At 34.8% G+C, this 26371-nt stretch overlaps 1 protein-coding gene across 1 annotated transcript; it reads left to right on the top strand.

Annotated features, from left to right (window-relative positions):
• The first annotated feature begins 12310 nt into the window (after positions 1-12310).
• On the top strand, positions 12311-19744 carry LOC113402172 (uncharacterized protein). Its single transcript, XM_026642357.2, has 7 exons — positions 12311-12431; positions 14345-14646; positions 15555-15754; positions 17704-17823; positions 17992-18107; positions 18745-18934; positions 19213-19744. Exons 2-7 carry the CDS (start codon positions 14355-14357, stop codon positions 19414-19416), a joined length of 1122 nt encoding a protein of 373 aa, XP_026498142.2. The 5' UTR covers positions 12311-12431; positions 14345-14354; the 3' UTR covers positions 19417-19744.
• Positions 19745-26371: the final 6627 nt, after the last annotated feature.

Raw genomic sequence — 26371 nt, 5'->3', positions numbered from 1 at the left:
TTTATTTTCTTCACATCTGTGATATTTGACGTCGTGTAGTGAGTCTCTGCGCTGTGCTATGTGCACAGTGAGTCGACTACTCAAGCCCTCTTCGCGTTTGTAATCATCCCGACCGCTCTGCAATACTTTCTGACCTGTCACAACTATGACGGGCAAGAAACCTCACAATATATCAACCAACTTAATTTAAAACTCGCTGATCCTCGCAGTTTTAGAATTCGAGATGCGATTTTGACTCATATTTATTTCACTTCTTAAAGTATATTAAGTTACACTGCGTTACTTATCTTAACAAACCATAATTTTCTTGGTGGCAGAGCTTTGTGCGAGCCTGTCTGGGTTGGTACCACCCACTCATCATATATTCTACCGCCAAACAGCAATACTTAGTATTGTTGCGCTCCGGTTTGAAAAGTGAGTGAGCCAGTGTAACTACAGGCACAAGGGCCATAACATCTTAGCTCCCAAGGTTGTGGCATTCATTAAAAAATTTTTAGAAATTTTTGAATTAAATACATTTTACGTTACGACTCCCGCGGACTGAGCAGTTTGCCTCAAACTCTGGTGAAGCTTAATTACTAATTAAGATAAAAGTAAATAATTGAACAATAATCATATAAATCAGACGCGCTCTCCTCGAACAATAAAAATCAAAAAAATGTGGAAAAATTATGCAAATAGTAGCGATATCTTTAGAAAATGTTCTTATTGAAGAGTTAACGGACGAGGGTGGGAACCCTTCCGGCGGTTTTTATTGTGCCTTGCGTTTTATTACTTTTTTATTTCTTTTAACAGCTCCTGGGGTCAGTTATTGATATGCTCTTAGGGTTGCCGAAAACGAGTTAACGTTTTATCAACTACTTATATCTCTTAGCCCAGTTTATAAATAGATATCTCTCCTTGGTCAAAATATATGTCTACTCAAAGGCAGATCAGTAGGTAGATTCTACCGATGTCCGTAGCTCTAATTAAAAAAAAAACATAATATAAATTCTTCTCAAAACTGGAAACTACTAGACATAAGGTTTATTTTTAATTAGGTAAATAAACCTTTTTTTTTAAATAAATTAATTAGATTTGTTTTGAACACTATCCACTGATTAAAATAAAAATAAATAAATAGAGTATTCCTTCTTAGATAATATAGATCTTAGAATTTTATAATCGTATATTCTAATACTTTAAAAGTAAACTCACGTAGCGCTATTAACGCGAGTCGGGAGTCGCAACCCTCACTAGAAACGTTTCTATGACACGCAACACGCGGGAGTTGGGGGTAATTCTTTATCTTTTTAAGTTACATTCTTGAATAATCAGAACGTATTCGTTGTCACGTACTGTGTCAATTACATTGAATTATTGACATTCAAAATTATATATGAACTTAAATTAGAAAATAGTAGCAACTGATCTTCGAGCCGGCTTTTAGTCCAGTGGGGTAAGGGTAGCTACGTTACTTTTTAAATAATTCACTCTAAGTAAGGTTAAACATGATTATGAAGTTCTGTAAAGAGAAATCTATTGTTAAACCATCACTTATGTACTTTTATAATGAATTACTAACATGTAATATTAAACAGCATTAAAACCTATTGCTTCGAATATTATTTATTACAATCTTATATAAAATTATTTCCTTTAAAAATGTCGTTTTATTGTATCAGAGTGCTGTCGACATAGATAATATTTTGAGCTCTATGGTACTGCGCGGGCAATTTAAATCAAATGAACAGTAAAAGAGCTTCATTACGCATATTTATAAATAAATAAATATCTATGTTACTACAATAAAGCTGTGCAAACACTAGAGTTAAAGTTGGAAGGCTGAGCCCGTGTAATTACAAGGTATATAACATCTTAGTTTCCGAGTTGGTTAACATTTCTTTTGGCGTCAATGTCTATTGGCGGTGGTGACCACTTACCATGAGGTGGCCCTTTCGCCCGTCCGATTTTAAATATAAACAAAAGTATATAATTATACATCTGTCTTTGAGCTCATCTCGCGGAAATTTATAAACCTACCCTGGGTAACATTTAGTTGTTATTCCATCGAAACATATACGCAGACAAATATATCGCCAAGATCAATACAAAAACCAAAAAAGAGAAAACGGCTCGCCGTTAGTATATTAATTCTTTTACTGAGTTTCTTGCCGCTTCTCTTTTCTTCTTCGGTAGAATCTACATTCTGAACCACTGGTAGCTTTCCGTTTATTACATTAACATTTGTTTTGTACATTAACAGCCTGTAAATGTCCCTCTGCTGTACTAAAGCCTCCTCTCCCTTTGAGGAGAAGGTTTGGAGCATATTTCACCATGCTGCTCCAATGCGGGTTGGTGGTATACGCATGTGGCAGAATTTTGTTGAAATTAGACACATGCAGGTTTTCTCACGATGTTTTCCTTCACCGCCGAGTATGAGATGAATCATAAACACAAATTAAGTACATGAAAATTCAGTGGTGCTTGCTTGGGTTTGAACACGAAATCATCGGTTAAGGTGCACGCGTTCTAACCACTGGGCCTGTTCTATCAGGCTGTTGTGTATTACAATTATCTATAATAACGCTTCCAAAGTGCTTGTAAAAGCCTACTTACTTGGACAAATAATTTGATTAAGTAATATCTTCGCCGTGGTCGTAGCGCGGGAATCTAATATGTCAAAAACTCGTTGAGTAACTAATCCACCAAACAATATTTTATCTCCATTGAAATATTGTTTGCGATGTTTGTACTCATGATTTGTTGCCTAATTTTTATAGCCTTTATTAGTGTTTGTGAAAATTCATCCCTCAATACAAGCAATGTTGGAAAGGGAAGTATCGTCGTCACTTTCGTTTTTATTTAGTTACGCTGATCATTATGGCCTTCCCAAAGAGGAAGACCACTACCACTGGTAAAGTCAGTCTTCCAAAAAAACCTTACCATTTGACAAACGTCGGGTGATTCTTGAGAAGTCGAAGAAACCACGAGAGGCGTTGATGAGGCTTTTGATATAAGTGGGTACCATTGTAATATACCTCTCTTGTTATACCGTGCTCAGTAAACTTTGGTATTCAGTTAGTCTAGTCGTTGGAAATTTCTAACTGTTAAAGATCGCTCCGTCATTTCTTTGCTTTGATCAACACTTGTCCAACTGACATGAAATGCGAACGCGACCAGCCATCGGATCCCGCCTCCCGCACACCCACCGAACACTCGGAGCTCTACTTTAAATGGAATTTAATTATACTTTGACAAATCTTGTTTCACGCTTCGCATACGTTCACAAAGTCGCTTAAATTTTACAAATTCATACTAACACTACGTTCTTTGGAAGACATTGCAATTTGTACTTTAATACTTAATAAATAAAGTGTATATTTGATTTAGCCGGGTGTGCAAATAAAGTTGCGAGTAAGTCCTCAGGCAAAACACTCGAAGATAGAAATCTTGTTAAAGGAAACGTCTTTTTCAGCGTCCATTGTCTACAATTACTTGCTTTGTACTCGAAAACATATGTCCGTCTCTATCCGGCGCGGGGTAATGTGTGTACATCCGTCTTTGTCTTGTGATTAGATTTCCGGCGGACTGTTTCGAGGTTTTTCTTTTTAATTGTGTTCTTTGTAAAGTGAAGCTTTATTTGAATATGGAAAATTGGGACAACATTTAATACATGTACAATAGCGTGTCGTTTTATTGCGAACTGTTAACGTTGTATTAGTTCGGTTTGGTGGGGTTGGATACATTTGTGAGGGGCTAGTCTCGGTCATAGGGCTTGTGCGAGTTCGTCTGCTGTGTTCCGGTTTGAGGGATGAATGAGGCATAACTGCCTGTTTAACAACAAGCACAAGGGACATAAAACCTTAGCTCCTGTGTAGTGAATCTACTGGTTTTATTTAAAGTTTCAATGTCTTGGTGCACCTTCACACCGGATGCCGCTGCAGAACGCGTCTGCTACATATTTTATATTTAATTTAGTTTTTTAATTACTTAAATTATCAAAATTTATTTTGGTCAACCGTCTCAGATCGACAGCATAATAAATAAAGGCAAAAAACAAACTATAAGTTCCAAGACGACGCGCGACGCACGGCGCGTCACCCGGCCCGATGTCCCGTAATATTATTCAGTAACTTTGTCAGAAAGGGTCAACATTACTCCCTCCTGTCAAAGGCACTCCTCTTAAGCGTTGAGTACAAATTAAAAATCATTTTTCTCCCCTGTTAGTCAAAATCGACTCTTAAGCGTCATCAGACTGAACGGTTTTGACTATTGACGCACAATAAATTAAAAACATATCAAATATAAAAAAAGTATATTTTAGTATAAATTTTCATTTGGAATGTTTAAATTCGTTAGTGCTATAGTAGTGGTGGAAATGGAAGAAATTACGTTTATCATAATAAATTTTATTTGATTAGGCATGCAATTAAAACTAAGTATTTTTAATGACGCCAAAGAAGTATAACTTCTGACGCGAGAACACGCGTCAAGAAAACCTTTTTTTCTTTTGTATTATTTATTATAACTATTTTAGTAGCTAGTTTCCTGTGTTAGGTGTTCTGAATAAATAAATAAAGTTTATCCAATCATTGACGAGTAGATTACGTATATGATGATAGATGGTATTCTACATACTTTAATTATTCTAGAAGTAAACATCAGCAACAGATATGTTAAGCTGTTTTCCAGATCGATGTGGTTGACTCATAATAATATAAGTATAGCGGTTGTAAATATTGTTAAAAATATCCTTTAGTGACATTAGTTTTCGAATGATGTTAAGTATTAATAAAATATCGCCTACCGGAGAAAACAATCAACTCTAAACCAATAAAAGATCTCAGTTGACTGAATTTCTAGCCATAAAGTATAATAATAATAAAAGCGATCGTAAGCCGCAGCGTCCTGACCGCAGTTCGTCTGAGGCAGCCGCATTAAAGACTCGGGCGCGTGTCGAGCATTATCACAGCACACTGTTAACTAATTACTGATGACAATTAAAAAAATCACGCCGCGTAATTGAAATATATTGTTGTACCGCATTACGACCGAGACTAAATTAATTCAATAACTAGGATTAATGCAGCAATATGTACTGGATCTTGCCATGAGCTGGTTTGATTGATGCTGTTGGGTGTTTGGACTGGAGGGCGGCAGACGTAATGTTATCAATAAGTAACATTAACGGCTATTAGTACGTAGTAGTAGTAAGTAAGTAGTATATTGAGAGCCTGTAAATGTCCCACTGCTGGGCTAATTCATCTTATCCTGTTTTGAGAAGTAGTTTTGGAGCTTATTAGTAATTAATTAATATTTGTAATTATGTAATTGTGTTAATATTGATAATTTTTATAATACCAATATAACGGATCTGAGAAAATGCAATATATCCCTTCATAGACTACGAAACAGAAAACGCAAAAGTGTCAAAATCTGAGGGAAAAAATAATAATAAAATAGTAACGAAAAATTCCTTGTATGTTTAAGCGTTTGGAGAAGAATGGCGGTTAATATCATAAGTGTTTCTTGTTAAATAAAAGTAGAGCTGAATTGTTGCATAAATCCACTGGTTCGAGCATCGCCGATAAATTACATGCATGGTGTTTGGTGATACTATAGTATTCGGGTTGCTGTATCGAAAGCGAAACACTCTAAATAATATGAGGAAGTTAAATACCTCGCACGGGCATCTGAGCCAGTTGGCAGAGGCTTAGACGCGTTATAGAGATGAGTTTCCCTAAATAAGTTTTCTAAGATTACTTACTGTTTTTACTATATATACCTACAGTTGATTTGATTGGTCATTGTCGGTCGATTTAATTGGAGGTGTTAGAATGTAGTCATGGATTTTCGTTTTAATAAAGAAAATTAAATAATATTAACTATTTAACTGAACTCGAAGGATTTAGAATAAAATTAATATTTCGAATTATTAGACGAAAAAATGTGTGTCGAGGATGAGACGTGGAATATTTTATTTTTTTGATTTATTTATTTATTCATCAACCTTATCACTAACATTACATGTACCTATAACCTAATGCGTTAGTGAGGCATTTATCTAATTAGAATATAATTACAAAAATAAAAAAGACCTGAGATACATATTTAAACTAAATTAAAATTAAAAATATAACAATAAAACAAGACAAAAATAAAAAAAAAAGATTAAAAAAGTAATTAGCCTATTCGAGCTTATAACATAATATAAGTAAAAGAATTCTTGCGAGTTCACTAATACTATATATATATAATATAGAACTGATTAATTGTTAATAATTGTGTTGCAATAATTATAAGGAAGGGTTGCGTCACCACTTTAGCTCACGGAACTCTGGTATAACAGAGGTAACACAAATAGTAACTATATTAGTTGTTTTAAGTTTCTGAGTGAAAAACAAAATGAATAATGATTTTTAAATAATAATCTACTTCTGTTTTATACAAGTAGTTGTCCGTCCCGACTTCGCACGGGTATAATTCTTCTGAAGTTTCCCGTCACACTTCCTCGCCCTTGATGAGGAAATTTACGAAAAGTCTTTCGCCTACGAGGCGAATGGAGTAACTACGCTAAATGATTCTATGATTCAAGTCAATAGGATCCGTCCTCGGAGTTCTCGTGATGAGTCAGTCAGATATTTCGCTGATATTATAATGATATAGATTAATTATCACGTCGATGGAAGATGATTATTCGTTATCGTATTAATACGACCTAGCCTTAATCTTTTGGAAATATTTTTTTATTAACCTTGAAATCAAATATGAATATTTGTTATTTTATTAGATATTCATTGGACATGTAAGTAAATTTGAATAATTTTAATCAAATTGCGAGATGGAGATGGAGAAAACAAGGAAAACTGTAGTTTCGATTTGACAGAAAAATAAATTATATTTTAAAGTAAGTATTGCCATCTAGTGTTCAATAGTACGCACTAATTATACATGAGAATGTTGAATTGAAAGAGACATCTATTATCAAATAGCAGTATAACGCAACTTTTCAAATTAATTCTTATAATTTATAACAGATGGCAATATTGTGTCTAAGAAACCAAGTTTGTCTAGTACTTAAGTAAAGAGATATTATATTGCAAAATAGTCTTTAATATATTTGGATTGCCGTTTTAAGAAGTTTTAAGAGTCAAAGATATTATTCTGAAGGTTTTCGTTTTTGAAATAAAATACCTGTTACAGTTTTATTAGATTTCTTCATTCAATCCTTAATTTTATAAACTCAATATAGCTAATGTTTAGCCAATGATTTCCTGTAGTTATACTTTTTTTCTATACTTAAACTAATTACACAGACGTATTATCCGTGTCCCTGGTGTATCTGTTTTCAAAATAGGTAATTTTGATTGTTTTGTTTTTATCTGCATGTTTTAATTTCCAATCGCTTACAGTCATCACAGGACTAACTGAATTTTTAAATGTACCGACAATTTAAGCAGTTTGCCAACTAAACCATCTTATACCAAGACGTGTCAGACGAAAATATATATATATTAAGTAGTAACTAGGTGATTAAGTAACTAGGTAAGCCCAGTAGACCGTACCATTTTAGTCAACAATATTTTGAGAATATATGACAATATTTTGCTGTTCCCGATACACTCCGTCGTTAGGTTCAAGTGGGCGCAGCTGTCCGTCTCTTGCTTGTTTCCACATCTGTTCATAGCACGGTCGTGGTGTGAGACGAGACGAGAGAGTGGTGGACAGCTTGTATTTTATTTATTTAGCCCTTCTATTATTGCATATTTTTCTACTTCATCATTAACCCTAATATTGTGTACGTTTGTATTCCTTGTAGAGGTGTTTGTGATCTTCTTATGATGCTGGATTCCTGGACGGGCCCGGATCGTCGACAATCGTGATGACGTCACGTGCATATATTACGGATCGCTATTTTTACAATGTGCTTACGTAATAACTGATTGAATTGGGATTACATGAAAACTAGAAGGGGCGGGCGGTAGTTACCCTTAATGCTTTTCGAGTATCCAACTTTTCATGATGATCGGTTGAGTAGTAGCGAAACGAACAAACAAACTCACTTTCGCATTTATAATATTAGTTACTAGTTAGTAAAACAACTTATAGCTTATATTAAACCGTAAAAAAAATGTATGTAATCATTTTATAGAAAATTTGTATGAAGAGACTGGTTTCTGAATCGCGCTAGCGTTTGTTTCGTTTCAATATACTTATATAGGGTCTCGACACTAAGAAGTTTACTTCACCCAGCAATGACCGCTTCCTTGTCACGGGTTGACGGGCGCTTGCCGGGATCCACCGGCGAACTCGACCTCGCTGCGCGACGGGTGATGCCATCACACAGACACACCAGAGCGGGATCCGCCGCAGCTCGCCGATCGCCGAGACCCGATCGTTACGTGGCGTGAACGCCATCCGGCTCAGACATCATGGATAATAATCCACCCAGTGACCCTTCTGTAGTTGCAGACGGCGTTGCCACCATTGTAGGGGGCCATTCATCCGAAAGAAACTTCAACGACTCGCCCACCCGTCCGGTGACACTGTAGAGGCCACTGTGGCCAACGGGTTCTGTCCATTCGAAATATATACATATATGTACAATGTACATATATAATGTTGTAAATTTTCGAATTTTGTGTTTTATTGCAATTTCCAAGTAGTGATAATAAATGTAAACCATAAATACGGAAGTCGTTTTACGGATCGGTGATTAATTTTATATATTAATTATATTCATATCAATTATTCATAGGTAATTTATATCAAATTAATTTTATTATTAATTTGATATAAATGACCTTTTAATTATTGTAAATTAATGCACTAGAGACACCTATATATATATTATGTACTAAACTATTATATAATGCAGATAAGGATATATATGTATGTATGTATATCAGTTCATCGACCGGCGCCCGCGGGCCGTATCGTTAGCTGTCAAGATGAGCGATTACTCGTAACTTTCCTCTCGACTGTGTATTTTGAAAATAAACAGAGATAAGCTCTATTGTTGTAAGATAATATTGAGAGTTCGATCTATTTTTATACTTTATTGACAATAACTGGGAGACGAACTGAAGAACGAGATTTGATTTTGATGTGTCCTGGTCCCCGTCGCTTATTTACTTTCACAACATGGAATAGACTTGTTTGCCGCCGTGGGATGTTAAATGTCAATCTGTAATTAGACCCAATCACCATTCACACAGCAATATGGTGTATTGATGTTTGGCAGTAGAATAATTAAGTTGCTGGTGGGGGGCCATACGTGTTCTTTTACCATGATAGGTTACAATCTGAGTTCGTAATGATTTTACACAAAGTACAAAAGCTTGAGATAATTATCTGTACACGTGTTGAAGTAATTCCATTTTGTCTGAAAACAAGAAAACATGGAGTCGGCTGATCCGTGAAACCTTATGAATAATACATAATACGTATGTAGTATATGAATATCTATGTGAGATGGATCTCACTTAGATCTCCTCGTGGGGAGATAAAGGTCGATGACTGTTTTTTTCAATCAATCTTTTCATATCTTGATATATTTTGATAATTTATCAGATGTCGAAAGAACTCGTTGTCAAAATAATATGAGAATTACTTTGCGTTATATTAATTCAGACATGTTATTTTGACTGGTATTTGTTGTAACTGCTATGTTGACGTAGTAGCTGGTCTGATCTCCAGATCTGGCGTGGATGGCCGTAGCTTCCTTCTGTGATGGTCCAGATTATTGTCCCCGGGCCGAAAAGATATGGCGTAACCGTGGGCCCGTGGACGCGTAAAGTAAAGGTGCTTCGCGTGTCTTATGGGAGGCGCCGCGGTTGCGTTATATCGGCACGATCACGCAGCCTCTTCGGTCCGTGTCAGAGGCTGTAATGGCTAATACACTTGTGCATTAAAATATGTTCTGTGTTAGCTAATATGTTGTTACGTAGATCGACCATTGTGACAATTAATTGACCTTAATTTTACAAAAATTCACACAGAAAAAACAATATGTGTATTTTATATACAGGCTTATTGGTAATTCGACGTATTCCCGTTAGGAGGTGATAGGGATGGCTTTTTGCATTGTTTTAACACCCGCATGCATTCTGTAGAAACATTTGTGAGGTATCACGTTTTTTTTAGCTTTTTTCAAAATAAGTCAAAAATGCAACTTCGAATATTTATTTAAAAAAAGGATCAATTTAAATTCAATTTTTTTATTCTGATTTATAAAAACGATTAAACACTGTTTATTTATGAATATTAAAACCATAATTATTATCGATCCAAATTTAATAACGCGAGACGAAAAACGATATTATTTCAATATTTTTTTTAATTTTTTTCCACAAAAATGCTTTAAAAACAAAAACATTCCGTTATGAAACCTGTCCTGCAGATTATTTTTAAAACATTATCGTTTTCTTAGCTTTCCAAAAATGTATATTAACTGGGGATTTATTTCAAAACAACTAAAATAAAATGACCACAAAGGACGCTGGTGGAAATTCGTATTCGAACAAAACTTAAATTCGCTCTTTGAATGTCTCGCAAATAGGTTGCATACCTAACCAATTTATTAAGATTATTCGCGTTGGTTTCCTCATCACCGGCTACCCCATGTATGAGTTTTTAATGGAGGGAGAGCACCACAGCAGCTGCACTATAGCAGTTATTATCATTCACATCTTATTAATGATGTAATATGATGCTTAAATAATTTTTTATTATTATAATATCACAACCTGGAACATTAGCAAGTGAATCCGCGACGGGTTTTGATAGTATGTCTATACTAATTTTCCAGAATTTGTTTGTCCACAGCGAGCTGTGAAGTGTTCTGTCACGAGTCAAACTAACACGACCGCTACGCGTATTCCGATGTCGATCAAGGACTGAGTGTGTTATGTTTCTTTAATATATATATAATTAATTAATCTTTTAACAAAATTCAAAAGTACCTACTTATATGAATAAAGTTAAGTATTAATAAATAGTACATTTCAGGTTTTTATTAGAAAAAATAACTATTAGAAGTGTTGTGGTCTGTAAAAGTCTCACAGCTGGACCTCTTCAATTTTTGCTCCAAATACGCTGCTCCAGTGCGGGTTGGTGGACACGCGTGGCAATTTTATCCACCACATGCCGATTACACACAACCACATGAAATTTAAAAATACTTACCCTTAGTTTGAATTCAAGTAAAGGTGCAAGACTTATGTTTATTCAATTAATAATATATTTATGAAAAAAGTAATGTTACCTTAAAAAATATTATATTAGACTTGGTTATGTTGTTTTATTAGACTATAATATTGTTTACTAATAAAAATTACACCTCGTTTTATTGCCAACGGTGACAGGAGGTCTGGTTGTATGTCTGCCAGCGGATCGGAATTGCGGTTCAACGGGGACTCGCTCCACGCGGTCGTGATTTGTACAGTAATTATTTTTAATTTTGATTTGTATGTAATTATGATTAAATGGAAATAATTGTTACTCAACTGCTGCTTAAATTATTAATAAACAAAAACATATTGCTTTTTGTTCTAGTTATTGTGTCACTTGTGCCTGTAGTTGCACTGGCTCACTCACGCTCTAAAACAGAACACAATAATACGAAGTATTGATGCTTGGCGGTAGAATATCTCATGAGTGGGTAGTACCTACCCAGAAGGGCTAACTACCATCACCAAGTAAATATTCCGATATATTTTATTTATTCAAAAAATATAATATTACGTTTGTCTATTTGAAATAACAAAAAATCGAAAACAGCCATGAATATGTTTCACGGCTAGACAGAGGCCTTCTCTCCTTTTAATAAGATGGTTTTAGATTTTCATTCACCAGGTAAATTAAAGTGTAGCTCTTGGAATAAAACTCACAGTTTTAGGTCACATTAGTTCTCACTTATACTTTTATTTTAAAAGCACAAATCAATTAAGTTTATTAACTATCAATACTCACTTATAAATCAAAATTTACTTTTTCGAGTAGTCTAGTACAAGCGCCTTTTACCTGCCTGTTCAGAATATAATTCTACATTTTGAACAGGTGGTCGTAGAAAACCGGCAAGAAGCAGAGTATTTACTTACAATTTTCGACCAATGAAATATCATGAGTTAGTAAAATATGATTTATAGCCTGTCTGGATATCAACACCGACTCTGTCGTTGCATTTGTATAATTTCGTATCAAGCATGCCTGATTATATTTTAACCTAAGATTTAAATGTATTCATTGGTAAACTGTAAGAGAGGACAATGTATTTGTTTATCTGCGTACATTATCAGTCATCTCGTTTATCAGCGTGCTCGGAGTTGTGTGATCAAGCGCGCGTCATGGGTTGCCGCTTACCAGTGAACCTACAGACGCGGCTGTGAGCGGTGCCTTACCACACTTACTTGTGACTTGAACTTACTGGGATTTTTATTATTGTTTCGGTTCGTATATTTTTAGTTTAATATTATTTTCAAATACGTTATTTATATGTAATTATATATATTTAGATATGTACTTAATTTTATTAATAACAATTAATATACAGGTTGTTAAAAAAGGTTCGCTTAAACATTTAATAGAATGTCCTATTTAAATACGGCAAAAACCGTTTTGATCATAATACCAATAACTTAGCCAACTTAAAATCATTCAGTGTCGTCAGAATACAATTAAGTATCTTTTGTGGACGTAAATGCATGAACGCGTCTCAATAATGTAGATGAAGCAATTGGACGTGTGTACATATGTATATTTGAAGTCGTATCAGATATTCTATAAATAGTGATAAGGATCGCTCCATTGACAATAGTTTAATTTGACAAGCGGCTGATGCCCTCATCATGTGATTCTAGTTGCAACGTCACGACCGACAGAGGGCGACACCTGTACAGGCGACGGTTTTGTATTATAATACACGAATATTTTAAATATAACCGTAATGTTATAAAATCCTTGACAAACTTAATGACTTTATTTTTTAACAGATATATTAAGCTTAACTTGTCTGTGGATTAATCTATTTAAGTATTTAATATTGTAAGGATTTCTTACATAGGTAGTTACTTATACAACTCTATGTACTGGTGGTTTGTCAAAAATATTGAAATAAATTTTAGATTTTTGTACTGCATGAAATGCAGACGTGGAAGCTTAATAGTAAATAAGTATAACTTAGAATTGTAGTAAGTAGTGCCTTTAAATTTCCCGCTGAAAAATATTTAGAACTTCAAAATTCAGCGGTGCTTGCTAGGAATTAAACTTAGATTCTTTAGTTAATATTCACGCGTTCGAACGACTGGGCTATATCGACTCCAATTTGAGTTTATTATTAGAAACTTGGTAGATATCCGTTACATAAACTTACTTTACTTTACTTACCAACTTATAGCAAAATGTTCTGTTCGATTTCCATGTAGATATAAGAAATATATACATAGCTATTACAATTCGATGCAAATACGTATGAATAAATAATCTAAGTTTTTTTCAAGGCTATATACATTAGCGGCCTGTAAATTTCCCACTGCTGGGCTAAGGCCTCCTCTCCCTTTGAGGAGAAGGTTTTTGGAGTATATTCCACCACGCTGCTCCAATGCGGGTTGGTAGAATGCTATATAACAATAACATATCTAATTAGAGCTACAAATAGGGGACAATTCTACTAAATTTAACTGCAATGATACGTTCCCGAGTCTATTCAGATCCTACGACTATTCCTCACAAAAATTAACCTTAGCGTAATCGTAACTGAGGACCATTATTATTCATTTATATCGGTACGTTCACGATACGTTCCCGATTCTGTTTCGATCGAACTGCGACCGAACGGAAACTACATCGTTGCGTTTTAACAAATTACGAGTAGAATTGGCGTCCAAGACATTAGGTTCGAAAAATACTTAATTCAATATTCCGTTTTTTTTTATGGCATTGTTTTGTGGACGAGCAAATGGGCCACCTGATGATAAGTGTTCACCACCGCCCATAGACAATGGCGTTGTAAGAAATATAGTAACCATTCCTTACATCACCAATGCGCCACTAACCTTGGGAACTAAGATGTTACGTCCCTTGTGCCTGTAGTTACACTGGCTCACTCACCCTTCAAACCGGAACACAACAATACTGAGTACTGCTGTTTGGCGGTAGAATATCAGATGAGTGGGTGGTATATGTGGTGGGCCAACCTACCCAGAGGGGCTTGCACAAAGCCTTACCACCAAGTATCCGTATTTTAAAACCTAAAATATAAGTTAATATTTAAATCTTTATTCCGAATTCGTGTCTTGGAGAGCCTATCGAGATGGTCATAATGAGAAATTGGTATTGAAATATCAAAACGATTTATTCGCAGTATTTCTAAAATGTCGGATAATGGAGGTTTGGTCCTGGAACCGGGGAAAGTTATACGTCCTGTGATAGACCATGACGGAGTGAAGTTATTGGCTGAGAAGCTCTACGGGATATCTGTTCTGGAGCTCATCGAGTTGAACGGCTATGATGACAAGAACTACAAGTTGATTGAGGACCCGAACATGAAGAACCCTCTGATAACGAACCACAGCGCCAACGGTTACGTACTGAAGATAATGAACTCGATTGACTCCCAAAACTTAAGCGTCGTTGAGGCGCAGAACGAGATCATGAACTTCTTATGTAAGTTGCCTTTGATAACTTAAAATAGTAAAAAAGATAAGTTAATGGTCCATCTGATGGTCCACAGCTCATTAGTATTGTAAGAAATATTAATCATTCCATTCGTTATTTCAATTAATTCGCTCTATATCATAATAGCGTAAAAACATATTATGACCCCTATGAGTCGAACTCAAAAATCTTTATTCAATATAGCGTTACAATTGCTTATTGATGGTCAAAAATCTACCACCGGTTCGGACACATGCACCTCGGACCTGAGAAGAACCGGCTAAAGAAACTCAGTGGTATTTTTTAAAATATCATATTTATAATTTTAATTATTGTTTTAATACAATAGCAATTATTTTCGTTATGTGAAATAGTCCGGAGGCGAACATCTCATTCCCAAGGTGTGCAATCAACTAAGAAGTCGTTCATTTTGTAATATCCTTTGGCACAAAAACTATCTTTAATAATTCGTTTAAATTTTACAATTAAATATTTTTGAACGTTTTGTGGGATCCTATTTTAAGAATGTATACATTGTCCCATAAAAGAGTTACTAACCCTGTGTAATCGAGATTATTTATCTGAAACACTGACAGATTTTATATAATTCACTATAAAAGACGAAAGAAAATTCTAAAATTAAAAAAAAATGGTGCATTTCGACGGTTTTAATATGAAGACTAATAAACAAAAGGGTCATCTACTGCTAAGTTTTACCCCTCCTTCTACACAATAAACTGACTTTATTAGCTTAGTCCTCATTCATTGCAATGATTTACTTAATAGAGAGATAAAAAAATATAAGGGCATCTTAGGAAACGACCTAATAAATAAATCTTTTGAAATACTATTAGCACACCTCTTTTAAGATTAATTCGAAATAACAATAATAATGAAATCTTTTGATCTTCTTCCAGCCACGCGTTCAGTGTCTTGTCCGAAGCCGATCCGCAACGTGTTCGGTCACCTCCACTCAGTAGAGAGTATCAGTGGGAAGCAGCACGTGGTTCGACTCCTGGAGTACATTCCCGGTGAATTGCTTAAGGATGTACCACGTTCGGAGGCACTGTTTTACCAGCTTGGGGAGTTTGTGGCGAACCTAGACAACAAACTGCAGGTTGGTTATTATGGTAATTTAAATCATCAAAAGTGAATAATTTTTTTATGCACTACGCAGGTGGACGGGAAAATGGACCATCTAATGGTAAGTGGTCATCGATGCCAAAAGACATCGGCGCCGTAAGAAATCTTAATCCTTCATCTCCAATGCGTCACCAACTTTAGGAACTAATCGTAAGTTATTATGTCCCTTGTGCCTGTAGTTACATTGGCACACTCATCCTTCAAACTAGAACACAAATTTTTGTACACTGGTTCGAACAAAGTATGTTTGTTTGGTCGTAGAATATACGATAAGTGGGTGGTACCTACCGAGACGAGCTTGCATAAAACCCTACCACCAGGTAAATAATACTTTATGATTTATAGTTTATGTTTAGGACTGTAGAGTTATACAGTAGTAGCAATAAGCGGCACTGACTTTAATAGTTGTAGCATTGAAAGGATACACGCATCAGAATAGCCATGACTTATTCTCATTCGAAATAATGAATAAATTCTTCCATTTTGTATTTTAGACATGGCGGTTATCTTCAGTTTCAAATTATTTATTCCTGAATCGTTTCCAAATGGTCCTATCCCTTCTGAATTTAGAGTTTAAGTCAACAATGTCACTTCGGGACAATGAAATTTATATTATGACCGAGAAAGAAACTTGAGTTTACTTTTAGAGTACACAATTTTGGGTTTTTTTCCCACGGGATTTTGGCGGCTAGGAAACCAATGGTACCCATTCCGTTTCTTTGGGGGCGTCACGGGGTTCGCTCGCGCAGACTACCGTGTCAGTTGCCCGCCTTAATATTGCCGACATCTCCTCCATGGTTTTCTTCAGTGAAGCGGTTTAGTGAAAGCACTCTCCTCACGTTCCTGTTCCGACGTCATATATCAGACATACGAGGACGGAGCATTAACATATATGCGAGTGAAAACCACGGAGCAGCTAGTATATACAATAGAAATATAGTCCACATATATTACGTGGCCTCCTTTACATAAATGTAGTATTATTCTATGACATAACTGGCTCAGCTTACGTCACACATAATAACTACCTATAACAGTCATGTCCAAGGTCAGGCACTGTCTGATGTGTTATTGAAAAATAAATTAAATCAATTTATATATTAGTCCATTGATTATATAAGGTTGTTTTTATATATGTATAAACAATAAGGGATAAACATCGAAGACAAATTGAAGTGTAATGTTTGATTGAAACGTTTCTGACGCATGGTTTAACAGCCACGAGTTCTCTATGGTACGCAAATACAGGATTATGTGTCAGAAAGGCGTGGAGCTAATACTTATCGACTTCCAGGCAGGATGTATTATGTACAAATATAATTGTATTTGGCTAACATGACTTTGTATCTTAAATGTAACAGTAACTACTAAGTTTCTACATTCCAAACCGTTGATAGTTTTAATATAGTTTGTCAAATGGCTATTCAAAAGTGCCTGAACAAGCCTACTTGAATAAAGTATATTGTGATTTGATTTAATTCATATTTGTGTGAATATGTATATTGAAAAGGCAAAACTAATGCCTAAATTTTATAGCGGCCATTTTGGATTCGACCATTTAATTGTGCTTAGGTTGCGTTTATACTAATTTCCGTCCGCGGCTACGCCCGTATGAGAGCATCCTGTGACAACCAATTTTTTTTAACTTACTTATCTCCATGACGTGTTCTGGTGTATGTGCCTATTATTTTGAATGAGTACAATAATTTTATGTGCAGACATGTATTTGATCTATGATGGGATCTCTATGAATCCCCGTGTTTAATTTATTGTTGAGAATTGGCCCGGTAGCCGCCGTTTATATCCTCTTCATCATCCGCGCTGCATTTTTAGTCGCCGATGTAATATACCAATGCCGGATTCCGACACTGCAAAAGTAGTTGCGTGCGATTAATTTAATATAAAAATTCTCCATTGTTTCAGAACTTCAACCACTCCGGTCTTGTCTCTCGCGAGCACATCTGGATGTTGAGCAAGGTTCCCGATCTGGATAAATTTAAATACGTCATCAAGGATGCTGAGAAGCTCGACTTGGCTGAGGAGGTGAGTACAGACTGTCACGTAAGCATCGGAGCAACGTATCTGTGAACTTTGTTATGACGTCATAAAAACCTGAAAATCATTCACTCAAGAAGCCCCCCCCCGTTAAGTTATAATCGTCATGCATTAGTTGAGTGACGCTCATGATTACAAGATCTAAATTATGTAAAGGTCATCGAAGAGTTCAAGTACGCCGTGTTGCCCCGCCTCGACGAGCTGGAGAAGGGGGTCATCCACGGAGACATCAACGAGATGAACATCCTCGTAGGGTTGAAGCCTGAAGGCAGGTAAGTCGACCTACCTAAAAGTAGGTAATTCAAAACTGAAAATTATATTCATTATTAATATTAAACTTTAATATAAAATGTAATACTTATTATGTTTGTATTTATATGTAAGTAAAAATGATTGTTTCCTTGTTCCTACCGAATGAATTTCTAAACTATTTATCAGAGTCAGTTGAAACTTGTTTTAGACAGTTCTCCAATGGTACCATATATTCACAATAGATGGCGCTCGAGTCGTTAACGACGTTAAATAATTCATCGAAACTCCTGCCGAGCTTTAGCTAACGGTAACTAAATATACAATTAGTGGGTGGTACCACAGTTTTACCAAGTCATATATAATCATATATATATCACTATATAGTCAACAAAAAGCAGATGTATAGAAAATAGTTAAGATTTAGGTACATGCGTGGAACTTCTGAGTATCTTTGTAGTTTGTCTATGGTATAACTCTTTGTATAACAATATAAGTTTGTTAAAATATAAAACAAGTACTACAACTAGTATTAAAGGCACTCCGGTTCGTAGGCATTCGTCACTGCACTTACAGCTTTAGGAGCAACTAGTTCTGCCAAAACTTAAACAGAACAACACATTTCGAGAAGTAAATCGTTAATCAAACGAGCGTTTGCAGTAAAACTGATTACCGCATCACCGGCGTCATTGACTTCGGCGACATTCAGTACTCGTACTACGTGTTCGAGCTGGCCATCACCATGACGTACATGATGCTGCTCAGCGGCGACCCTCGCACGGGTGGGCTGGTGCTGGCCGGCTACACCGTCACCAGGAGACTACCGGAGGAGGAGTACAGGCTCTTGAAGGTGAACTTAATTATAATAATTTTAATTTATCTTTGTACACTACCATTTTAATTGACTTTAATTTCGAAATCGAATTGATTTAGAAAAAAGATAGGTTTCACTTGTCTTTTGTATTGTATGTTTGTATGTCGAAAGATAAAAAACATGTTATTGTTATTACATATTCTAGGCTTTTATATTATATTACATATAGAGTAAGTATATGTATAATACAATCAAAATGGCTAATGTCTACATATTATAATGTCAAAACTAAACCGTTCATTTTCGTATTTTAGACGTTGATATCAGCTCGCCTGGTCCAGAGTTTGATTCTCGGTGCTTACACGATAGAACAAGACCCGAATAACACCTACGTCACATCAACCGAGAAAGCCAACGGCTGGGAACTGCTCAAGAAGATTCGGAAGACCAAACCTGACCCTGATGATGATCCTACCAACTGGAAGGCGATCGCTAATGAGTTCTTGACTAGAAGCTAAACATATGTTTTTACATTCAAATTGTAAACCCTATGAATATTATTTTGTTTCATCGTAGTTCAGTTATCCGTCCATAGATGGCGTTTTAATGTACATAATTATTAATCGGAATCCTTTTTGTTCTCCACTATAATTATAATTAATTTAAATTATTGTTATAAATGTTATTAAAAAATTGTATTGTCTAAATATTATTTGTTTAAGGAGTTATACGTAAATATAATAATAATATTTCTTAGCGACATTCGGAGTTTTAATAATTATACATTTTAATGAAATAAAAGTTGTATAAATATTGTAAAACGTATTAAATAAAGACTGTAAAACGCTCTTATTACTTTATTTTACGTTTGAATACACACAAGCTATATAAATAAATGACATTAAAAACGACAAAATTTTGCTCGAATAGCGCCACCTCGTATGTAATACATAAACTTTTTACTATTGAGTAAACGTTCGAGACAAAAATAATATAACTTTGTGCCGTTAGATGGCATAAGTAACGATACTTTAAGTAGTTCATGTTAATAATTTATTCGTTTTTAATTCAAAAGTATTTTTAGAGTTAGCATTTAAATCAGGTATCTGTGTGACTCCTTGAATATAACATAAATATAAATAATAATCTCTGTGTTCAGATATTATAAACTCTATACCTATACCGCATAAGCGCTTAATGACAAGCCAATTGGTATAAAACTATAAATACAGACCAGCTTAAACGCTAGGTGTTCCAACTTCCAAGTAATGCTCCTATTTTATTAGTTATGTAAGATAGAAAGACAAAAAGACAGAGACGGGTCCAATTATTTTATTGTACGATCACGAGCACAATGTTCTTAAAATGAAGACGTCGCAGCGCGGCGGGAGATCGTAATATTTTGACACGAGGTCACTCACCGATCAAACCGATCAGAATCTTATTATTATCGTATTAATCTTCTTGACAGGCGATTAAGTTTACGATTGATGGACAAGTAATCAAATTTAATGGTAATGAATTAAATGCTTCGATTCGCTAACATTTAATCTGCAAGCGTATTCCTAATTATTATTGAACAATTTTGAAAACTAGCCGATCACGGCTTTGCTTTGGACGCTTGTTAATATTTAAAGGATCGTTTCAAGTGTTACGTTATTATTAGGAGAAAGGCTATACATAGGCAGGGCCGCATTGAGAGAGCCTCTCTCAATATTACAACTGCACTAGATATTCACATAAATCCCAGTGTAAGCTCGAGTATAAATCGCTCATAAATAAGGGAACAGAGCGGTCTCGTGCTGTCAGGTTAGGTTGATACCTTGAGACGTTCGCTATGGTTGAAATTCGCTCTGTATCTCATAATCATAAAAATATAAATGATGATTTTTGTACCATATAAGTCACCACAGCCCTTGACATTGGCGCTGTAAGAAATTTTAGCCATTCCGTAGATCAACAACCTTGGGATTTTTGATGATTTGGGAAGACTGTGTGTACCTGGTGCCTGTAGTGACACTCGCCCTCTCTCAATACAGTCTTCAATAGTAATATTGCTGTACGTAGGCAATCTTCGAACAATAATGTTCATTTACATATGTTTCTAAGTTATCGTTGATACTGACAGTACATTAATTGCTACTTATATCAATTAGCCATAATCTGTTCTTTTCTGATTTTAAGCAATATCAGAAAAAACTGTTATGAATAGTGTTTTATAGTTACAATAAATATTTAGATATTATAATCATCAAACCGAATTTAAAATTACATTAATTCGATAAAAAAGCTACACACACATACGACACGCGAGGCCCTTCTCCGTCCTCGAGTTTAAACCTTTCAAACTTACGTCATAAAATACGTAATATTATGTAAATTATGAATGTTATCTGTGAATAATTTGTTAAGCATTATATTCCATATTTAGAATTAAAAGTATCAATTTAATTGTAAAAATAACATTAAAGAATTAAAATTCAGTAATCAGCCATATCGCTTGGTTTTGATAACCATTTTTGGTTATTTTATTATTCCTAAATAACTATAGACACAACTGAGTAATAAATGCAATTACTTACTTTATAAATATTAAATATATTAATGCATAATGATTGTGTGGAATGGTTGCCTTTTATTTTAAGTTCGGCTACAATTTTAAATTTTGGATATCGTTTAAGTTGTGGTTTATGGCAAACAAATTAAAACACTTTTTTCGTTCTAAATTACACTGTACTAAGAACTATATACAGTCAACCACCAAAGACCAGGGAGCTTCATTTATTTTTTATTAAATTAGATTTATTTTTAAACAGACTTATTAATTTTTGAGTTTCCTTTATCTGTATTTTACCTTGATTAGTGTGTCTATAAATTGACCTTCGATCCTCGGGGTCTGCTTTTTCAAGGCTCTTCGAGACGGACCGAGAAAGCTAGACTTTTACGTTTGCCAAACAAATCAAATTGAATTTTGTTACAACAATTTCAGATTATTTTTTACTTTCTTTAATAGTTCATAGGAAGTTATTCAAATTGGAAGTTTAATGGAATACATGAAATGTTAAAATAATTATTACAAGCATGTTTTTCTCTCTCAAGCAATTATAATATATCTACGACGCATTGGTTTGGTTAAAGGCATCAAAAGGACCAACGATCAATTTTCAACATTTCACAAATTAATCGATCAAGGAGCCGAAACAGCTCTGGAGCTCTGGAGCTCCCTATTGACCAGGTTTTTGTAAAGTTAATTCAAAAGACAAGGCTACAAACATGCATCTCGACATCCTAAAATATTATGTCATATTCTCATTAACAAATTTGAATTCAAGTGCTAATAACTCATAAGAGTCGTAAGTTTCTTTCGTAAGAGCCATTAACAAATTAAGTTGAAGATTGAGAGCAGCCGCGGGCTACGGCTAGTCGATAAGGTTGCGGTTTCACAGCGCTTTACGCAAATCGTCGATGATTAAATAATTATGGCCTTGAGTGCGATTCTGTAAGAATTCACTTCTTATCTCACTCGTGAAATGTTGACGACTTACGGTGATACGCCAATTTTAAAAAAATTAAAATATTAGTAATAATTAGGGCCCGTGTAATTTTAAATTTATATTGAGTTAATAACAACTATGTCAGCAAAGAATATAAAAATGCAATTGCAGCTTTCTGATATATTACAGAAAGATTGCGATATATCTTTCTGTTGACTGCTACCCCTTCTTTTTCACTGGAATTGAAGTTAACCAACATCTAAATTTTTCCGAAATAATCTTTGTACTCTTGTGCTATGACTGGATATCTATTAATCCACTGTGGCGCAGACCGGGACATTGCCCAGCATACGCTGGAGACGTATTTCACATGGAACGCGCAGAGGCAGATCCTGGTCCGCGAAGTTAGACGAGACCTCTCCCTGCGAGCAATCATGTCTGCGATCGGTATCGGCGTGGAGGTCCGTAACCTTCTTCTATGAAGATGTCATGGTCCAGAAAGAGGCGATGGACCGAGGGGCCGTCAATATAAAACTTATTAGATGTCAGGGCGGATAAATAACACCTTAAAATGTATAAATACTTACATGCAAATTTATATTGACTAAGCTCGTAGTTACGAAGTACGATGTGGTATGCATAATATTATACATTATGCTATTAGTCTAATGATAGTTTAATATTGCCAATATCTATATATATTGCCATTCCATCAGAGAAGCAAAATCTTCATTACCGGCTTAATCCGGCTAAAATCCATATAAATACAGCACTTTCATTTTCCCCCCTTAAAACTGTAATATACAAAAAATAAAAATTCTTAGTGAATGCCTACGTTATAAAATAAATCTATATTCTAAATTTGAGCTTTCTAAGCTCAGAGGTTTTATCTGTGCATGGACAGCTAGTCAGACAGGAAATTTGGCGATTTTATAAGTATTTATCATTTTAATTGTATGACTTATAAATTAATTCCGCAAAGCCATTAAATATCAAATTAAAAGAGACGATGTTTTTGTAATTATCCTCGAAAAATATATTTAATGAAAATATAATTAAAATAACAATATGATAGCAATATAATGATTTTCTAGTCGACAACCTATATCCTCAAAATTCGTATAATCGAGATATGTCGAAATTAAATCCATAAAATTCAATGACATGACAGTTCAACGGGCGGCCATTGCTGGTGCGTTCAGAAAGTGTGTTCCGCATAATAATGCAAGGGTACACTAGATTCGATGGAAACTTATCCACAATAAATTATAGACCGACGTTTATGGGAAAGTTATATGATATATGAAAAGTAAAGGATAAACCGTATTTTTTTTAGTTTTAATTATTTTGACCGGGGTTTTTAAAACTCGGTTTCAATCATTAAATAAATCTTCGCTTTCCATAGCGCAGCGTGTCCTGTGAGTTAGGCGTCTAACTCGCATAGGTATGAACTAATCATGTTATATTGGTAAACGCTTAACCTTTAGATTTTAAGCAATTATATCATTGACTATTATGTATGCGAGTGTGTGTATACGATAAACGCGTAATAACAACAAATATTAACGTCGCCTTGAGAAGTGAGCCTCGGAATTCGTACTCATATTTACACGATACGATATTACGGTTTTTAAACAATTACTATGAATATTTTTAAGTGATCTATTACAATATACCTTCCTTACGTGACCTTTCTGCATATTTTATTTAAGTTTTTTTTTAATGATATAGGTAGGTGCACGAGCAAATTAACCATCTGATGGTAAGTGGTCACCACCGCCCAAACACAATGCTGTAAGAAATATTAATCATTCCTTACATCGACAATGCGAGACCAACCTTGGGAACTAACATGTTATGTCCATTGTGTGGTTACACCGGAACTCAAAAATACTGAGTGCTACTGTTTGGCGGTAGAATATCTGATAAATGGGTGGTACCTACCCAGTCAGGCTTAAACGAAGCCGTAACACCAAGTAAAGTAAATTGTTGACATTTATTTGGGTATGATAAAGTTAGCATTTATTTGAATTTTTGGCTAGGAGTTAGCTCGGTTTGGCTCAGTGGCTAGAACGTGTGTATTTTAGCTGAAGGTTGTGGGTTCAAACCGTATATCAGTGAATGAAAACATCTCGAGGTAACAGATTGGAAGAACAGTATTGTGAAATGGTGATTATACTTTACGGAATATACTTTACTAGATTCTCAAGATCTTGCAAGAGCCGAGATGGTCCCGAGGAGCATCCAGACAATTAACACTAAATATCCACATTGCGCGCTCTGTGCTCATGTGATCGTTGGTAACAGAAAACATCATGAGGATCTGCATGTGTGTAATTTCAATGAATTTTAGCCATTAGTATGGACGTGTAGATAAGCTCCAAAAACCACATCGTCAAGAGGAGAGGAGACCGCTTCCTTACTTACGGGCTGTACTTTCTATAGTAATAAATATTTTTTTATATTAATAAACAAATATTTACGCTTCAAAAATACTATGTTGTAAAGTTTTCTTAAATAAAAAACAATACAATTTGCATTTGGTTCGGACTGTATAGGTCTGGAAATCAATCCCTTTAAAAAGAAATATAGGCAAGTTTCGATTCAATGAATACGAGCAATCTTTGAGTTTAAATTTTTCATGCAACGACTACTTACGAATCCGAATTTAACCCGGAACCAACCACATCCGGCCGCAGCTGCCTACACATAAACATATACTATATCAACTTCGAGAGGTCTTTATCGTTAGGATTTATAACATACATTGGCATGCTTGTCATATAAATAATCTTATAAAATATTAATATTATAGACAGGGACAATGGAAATAAAAAAAAATTAAAGCTCATGTCAAAAAAACTTTGATAAATATGTATTAATACATAGGTATTGCTCGATACTGTTTATATTTTGGATGATACTCGTATATAAATTTATTGTACTTTATTGACATACTCAGTGACTGAAGTGTTGGAAAAGAGTCCACAAAAAATCCACTTTCCGAACCGGTGGTAGCTTTAAGTTTAATTCAAAATGACGATTCAAAAGTCCTTTATGAGCCAACTTGAATACAGAATATTGTGATCTGATTTGGGACCAATAAGTATACTATACAAATAAATATTATTATAATTATATTAGAAATAATTTCTTATATAATTTAGGAATTATTAGGAAGAAAGGAGGCAGTATTTTTTAATTAAAATCTAGACTAGATAAAATTATGAATACAATTATAATAGCTAATTAAGTACTTCCTAAGTAATTGAAAATAATTAACAGACAGACAATTACGTCAGCCTCTACTACTATTGTTATATATTTTAACTATTTAAAAACTATCCCAGTTTTTAATGTATGTACATATGTATATATGTAGAGTGCTTGCGTACATAGTTATAATGATTAAATAATACACAATGGGTGGTGTTACATAGTATAATTAGTTTTTGCCAGATAAAATAAGTTGAATTAAAAATAAATAAATAAACGTAATTAAATTAAACAAAACCAATATCTTGTTACCTAATACAAAGTCAGAGCAAGTAAATTTACTTGGTTGTATGTTTATGTAAGCACGTCTGTGTAGGTACCACCCACTCATCATATATTCTACCACCAAGCAATAATGTTTAGGATTGTTATGTTCCGGTTTGAAGGATGAGTGAGCTACAACTACAGGCACAAGGGACAGAAAACTATAGATCCCTAGGATGGTGGCGCATTGGTGATGTAAGGAATGGTTAATATTTCTTACAGCACCATGGTATATGGGCGGTGGTGACCATCAGGTTGCCCATTACATTCCCGTCCACATAGCTATATCTTTAAAAAAATGTAACGCTCCACTGCTGGTCCCAAGCTATATCAAGCTCATTTCAGGCTTTACATAATCGAGGTTGTTCCGCCCCGCTGCACCAACGCCGGCTAGTGGTTTGATTAGTTATTTTTGACAAAATTTAATCTGTGTGTAAAA

This window comes from Vanessa tameamea, chromosome 23 (genome assembly GCF_037043105.1).
Source record: "Vanessa tameamea isolate UH-Manoa-2023 chromosome 23, ilVanTame1 primary haplotype, whole genome shotgun sequence".
NCBI classification, from domain to species: domain Eukaryota; kingdom Metazoa; phylum Arthropoda; class Insecta; order Lepidoptera; family Nymphalidae; genus Vanessa; species Vanessa tameamea.
This window is presented reverse-complemented; position numbering and strand designations above follow the sequence as displayed.